The sequence below is a fragment of the Coregonus lavaretus genome (assembly GCF_964263955.1).
Source record: "Coregonus lavaretus genome assembly, chromosome: 15".
Classification (NCBI taxonomy): Eukaryota; Metazoa; Chordata; class Actinopteri; order Salmoniformes; family Salmonidae; genus Coregonus; species Coregonus lavaretus.
The window spans coordinates 17,107,269-17,113,268 of NC_140002.1; the positions used below are offsets into that span (position 1 = coordinate 17,107,269).

General features: G+C 40.2%; 1 protein-coding gene across 1 annotated transcript in view; it reads right to left on the reverse strand.

Moving 5' to 3' along the window:
* Nucleotides 1-4,681, reverse strand: part of jam3b (junctional adhesion molecule 3b) — a gene marked incomplete at its 5' end in the record, with an annotated part of 42,620 nt that extends 37,939 nt beyond the window's left edge. The window contains one exon of the mRNA XM_084178107.1: nt 4,597-4,681. Within this exon, the coding sequence (XP_084034233.1) occupies nt 4,597-4,681 (85 nt within the window). The remainder of the gene's footprint in view (nt 1-4,596) is intronic.
* Nucleotides 4,682-6,000: the final 1,319 nt, after the last annotated feature.

Consider the following 6,000-nt stretch of genomic DNA (forward strand, 5'->3'; position numbering starts at 1 on the left):
CAGGGGGTGCTCCAAACATTTGCTCACAAGCTGTGGATGGGAAGGGAAGCATCTGACAACAAGCACCTCCTGGGGGAAGCACTATCAGCACTTTCCCCGGGGCTCACCAACCTCCTCTGTACCCACCAGCAATGCCACACATTTTAGACAATGAAGAAAACATCTGTCATGGCTCCTGTTTAAATTAATGCTTGTAGTTCTTAAGTCAGCAAAGAAGACAGGCGTCTTATCCTTCATCGAGTGTGTGTGTGTGTGTGTGTGTGTGACCTTTTGCCATGATGGAGAGACTTAGGGGAAAACACTCCAACATTTGAGATACACCGGTGGGAATGTCAAACATTTGCCTGCCGACAGTACTTAGCACCTCTGAACAGAGTGTCGACAGTCAATCTCTTTTGTGTTCACACAGCAAAGACCTCGGTAGTCGTCAGCCCAAACCATAAGGTGGCAGTAGCATTGTTTGGCAGTGCATATCCGTGTGTATTGCTTATGGTCTAGATTTCAAGCTATCTGCGCTAATGTTGCAATTTTGTAGAAGACTCTTGTTGATACTAGCCAGATGGCCACAGCTAGATAACTACCTAGCAAGATGACAAAGAAACAATTTAATTCACTCTCCATAATCCCATACTGCAAGTGCCAGCCCATAGCCAAATGTTTAGCTAGCTAGCTAATACATTAGCATATTCACTAGCTAGCACAACACTTAGCTTCTAACACAGGCAGCTGTTTCATGGAAACTAGCTAATCCATTGTGATGTAATTATAATGTCAATACTAGCTACTGTAAGGGTTGGTGTGCGGTGTGACCCAGATGCGGTGCAGGATAGACAGTAGGCAGTAGCCAGAGATGGTGAAACAAGGATCTTTACTGGTGGTCCCGAAGCCAGGATACAAAACAACGGACTTAACACGATAAAAGAAAGGTGAAGCAAATAAGTCTCCAAAAACAGGCTGACAGCCAACATACGAAATAGTAACTATGACTGAAATAATAAAGAAACTGGGAGAACACTTCTCGAGTACCTGTACACACTTCTCTGATCAGACACTGATTAGTACTGCTGAGCATAGAGAAACTAGCAGAGAAAACTGAGCAAGGGAACACAGGGAAGTGAGGGCATACATACACAGGTGAACAGGTAGACACAGGTGACACCAATAGGATGATGATTAGTCCAGACTGTGAGTAAGGAGGTGCCTAAGGTTGTCGGAGGATGACACCTAGTGGGTCGCTCCAGAACTGCGACCCCATCCTGTAACAAGCTACAGTGGTAGCTAGCTTGGAGAAAGTATTTAGTGTTGTGTGCATTGCGTCTGTGCACTTAGCTAGCTACCATCCCATAGCCTACATTGCATATGAAGTGTGACTGGCTCATCCGTGGATGTACGGAGAAAATGCCCCCCTTTTTTTGGGAGGGGGGGGCTCCCCCACGTGGGGGTTTGTGCTCTCTGATTGTCTCAAAGTCAAGTTGTTGGCCACTGACGAGCATTGCGATTCTCCAAATTGAATCGCTAGGTTCGTCGCTACTGGATCAGCACAAAGCAGGTACCGCTTTTGTTTTAGTAAGAGAAGGAACGGCCTCCCACTGTGATAAGTACCTATCGGCTGTATTTCGGCAATGAGATACTTGATGTGTTTCATGCTTAAGGAGACAGCTTTCTTTTCTCTCCCATATCTCCTCAGATAAGGGACTTCTCTTCTCACCCAAAGAGGTATGAGGCTTAAGCAGACTTACTGTGAGCTGCCATAGGGCTAATAAACTAGACCGGGGTCTCAAATTTCTGTTGGCCAAGCCTCCGTGAGTAGCCTAATCAATTTCCCACTCATTTGCTAAAAGGTAATTTATCAAGTCTGAAATGACATTTGCCACAACCACGCTTTTAAGAAAATGGTAGATTGTAATTTATCTTTCTTTCAATTTTATTCAGACTGGAAACAAGTTTTACTGCCATCACTGAATAAATGTGCATTTCTTGAGGTTCACAGAAGCCAATAATTCTCAAACTTCAAATAGAAGTGACTGTACCTGAAGGGCTATGATTTGGCCAGGTGCTTCTTCTAAGACTATTAAGGAAATATCTCAATGTTTATCAAATAAAATTATATTGGTCGCATACACATATTTTGCAGATGTTATCGTGGGTGAAGCGAAATTCTTATGTTCCTAGCTCCAACAGTGCAGTAATACCTAACAATACAAAACAATACATGCAAGTCCAAATAAAAATAAAGGAATATTGGCTTGGTTTATATTGGCTTGGTACTGTTCCACTTTGAGCATTGTCAAGCTCCCACATATCTTGGCACTTCTAAGTCTTGGCAGGATCTCAACCCAATTGAACACTTATGGGAGATTCTGGAGACAGCATTAATATGGAGTTGGTGCCCCCTACGCGCTTCAGCACTCGGTGGTCCCGTTCTGTGAGCTTGTGCGGCTGAGCCGTTGTTGCTCCTAGACATTTCCACTTCACAATAACAGTGCTTACAGTTGACCGGGGTGTCCACATACTTATGAATCTATGCCAAGGTGAACTGAAGCTGTTCTGGCGGCTCGTGGTGGCCCAACACCCTATTAAAAAAACACTTTATGTTGGTGTTTCCTTATTTTTGACAGATACCTGTACATCTCTCTCATACCTATTCAAAATATATTCAAACTATGACATGAGTTCAAAACAGTTCCTTGGCAATGAAAAAACAAGCCAATGATGAATTAACCTAAAACCAACAAAATAATGTGGATAACAAAAGAGATCAAATACATTTTTTAATTTAAGCAATCAAATCAAATTACATAGTAACAGGTGTTTAAATGTACAAAGCTGATTCAAGTTATTTTCTTCAAATTGTAAATTATGTTTTTCTTTCAGAACTGTAATTGAGTGGTCTTTCCAACAACAATCAAGGTTAACCAGCTCTAACTATCGTATATAGCCTACATACAATAACAACTGGATAAGCTGTAAAATAATAGGCTACATTACTTCAAAAACACTAAATCAGATTCTCACTAGGTCTAATTCCAGGGCGACATTGAAAGACACCAGCAACATCTTTGGAAGCAGCCTTCTTGCTATCCATAATTCAATTCACAGATAATTAAGCCAATCCACACACGTGGATGATCAGAGGAGCTGAAGGCACACTGAGGTCTGTGCCTCCTTTTGTTCCATGTGTCTCTCTTCATGAAGGGTTCAATACATGCTTAGCACTTCAGGAAAAACAGTTAAGCCCTAAAGCAAATGACCACCACCAGTTCATCACATGTGGTGCTGTTTAAGATCCTGCTATGATCCAGCCTTATTTGTTGTGTATATCAGTAGCCTTAACTTATTTATCAATAACTTTAGTGATTACAATTCTCATTACAATTTTAATATGAGGTAAGCTATAGCACCTGCTATAGGCTATTAAGAAACATTTGGGAACAATTCAAAATGTTTTTATTTCATTGTTCTTATTCAGAGTTCTATTTTGTTTAATTTAGCATATCAATGACATCAACAATTGTGGAAGTTGATACAAATGTATCTCTGAAATGTCAACATAATGATTAAACGTTCTTTCTGAGAAGGATCTGAGTATGCATGAGTTAAACACGAGGGAGCGCTTTATGGGAACAAATTGCATCATACCCTTCCAGCAACATAGCCTAATGATTTGTCTCTGCATCTGGCCAAATTGTAAACAGTTCTAACAGTTATTTCATGTTTTAATTTGGGTCAAATCAAAATATGAAAGAACTGTTTACATGCAGAGACAAATCGCTTAATCTGAGATGGCTAATAAAAAGTTACAAATCTACATTTTAGAACGGCTCTTCAATGAGTTCTCAACGTTGACAAAGCGAGCTGCCTGCTGCTTTCAGATAGGCTCCTCCCGCGGACTGTCGGTCTTTATTCCCCAATGGAAAAAACCGTTATCTCGCATCATTGAATACTGCCAGTCTGAACTTTAAGCAACCACAATTCAAACACGTTAAAAACGTTTAAGCAAACGTATGTTTATATCAAATGCTTATTTCTTAAACAATAACACATTTATAGTTGTATTCACAGTCGAAAACTTTTGAAAGTAAGGAGACGGACTAAAGGGGGACTCGACTCATCCCCTTTTAAAAAACAAGCCTCTAAATTAACGGATACATTGTATCTCTTCTTGCTATTTCATAATGTAACGTTTTTAGACAATTAAAACATGCTAACTGTATGTAGAGCAGTTTACGAATGGTTTCTATCTCTGAAGAGTTCGATAAGCTAGACATACTTCCAAATGCCAAACTGACACAACAGGGCTTGAGGCTCTAGCGTTACCAAACAATTTCTTAATTCTGGTCTTCGATTGCCTACTTTATAATATAATATATCTCCATTTAAATCAGAACATCATATATGACTAACAAAATAGCTGGTTAGCTATAGCTAGCTTGCTGAGTTTGGTCAGAAATGATCACTTATATCCTAACGCAGATCACCTCTCGCAAATAACAAAGTAGCTAATTTCAAAGGACACAAGCGAGTGTCACGTCCAGAATGTTTTAGCAATGGCAAGAGGCTAGGGAAATCAAGCGCGGTCCTCATGCATTTACTTACAGTGAGTTGAGAGGAGGACCAGAATGCAAGCCAGACGTGTTAACGCCATCTTGGAGTCGATGCAATGTTCAGTTTGGCCGTACATGCGCAAAGTAAAGAGCTTTTCAGTGGATGGAGAGGAGGACTGGCCCGGGAGAGAGAGGCAAAGGGAATGAATCTATTGTATCGGGTTTCCATGGCTACCGAAAGCATCACTCATACAGTCAAGAATTTATGGTTGACAAGATGTGTAAGGACCAGACGTTTTACAACGGTGGAATAGGCAGCTGGAAGCTCTGATTGGGTACTACTGTATTAGGCTACTCATTTTACCCATTCTATTATATCAGACACCATTCTGTGCTGTGAAATTACGATAACAATTTACAATTTAGGATTTGTTATTAGTATTGATTTTCAGAGTAGGCTATGTATGTCAGATATCCAGACAAATCCCATTCATAAAAATTGAAAACCCAATTGGCATCCTTCCTAAAACAAATGGCCTTTGAGATGTTTTGTTGACTATTCAAGTTGTGTAGAGTAAACATGGGATTAATGAGCATTGATTGGAGGCGCTTTTTACTGGCCTAATCCTGTCCGTTGTAACTGCATTTAAAGAGAACCCCACAGCTGTGTCATCAACCAGATCAGGATTGAAAGAATCAGCTATTTATCCCAGTCAATCTCAATTGAGTTTGCACGCAATCGTTATTGCTTTTAAATAGCTAAGCCAACCATTGGACTCTTGTCAGCTAGAAAGTCCACACTAATGTATGTGGGCCAAATCTGTTGCTTGCAATTTTATGACAGTTACATATTATTAAATGTGTATTGCTTTGATAACTGGAGGGAATAAAGACTATTCATTGCGTTATGCTTTTCGGGTTGTCATGGAGTCTTCTCCCCAATGAATTTACAGTTATTAGGGTTTTTAAATATCAGACAACTATATAAGTGCTAAGTATTAATACAGAAAATGGAACAACACTTGTCGTTTTACTAGTAGATGAAATGTGTTCTATGTTGTCAAGGTCCACACACAGTGAATAGAACTCAAACGTAAAACGCATTCCCAATATGCACCTGATGCACCAGGCTTTCTAGTTTGATGTACAGTGGAGGAAGGTAACCCTTAAACCCCCTCCCCCATACACGCACAAACAATATGTCACAGCCTCTTTTGTTTCCAATGTGTTTCTCTTGTCTTTTGAATAGTAGAGTCCTTTAGAGACATCCTGAATTCTCAGATTTACTTTCAGCACTTAAGACGAGATAATTTCTCCTTTGCCATCCACTTTAAATCCAAGCTTTTGACTCTGAGACCACATTATATTCACGATCATCGTTCTTATCCCCAGCTTGCTCTTTCAGGATATGTTTTACGCAGAACGGACATATAGAAACGTCACTTATGTCGCTGTC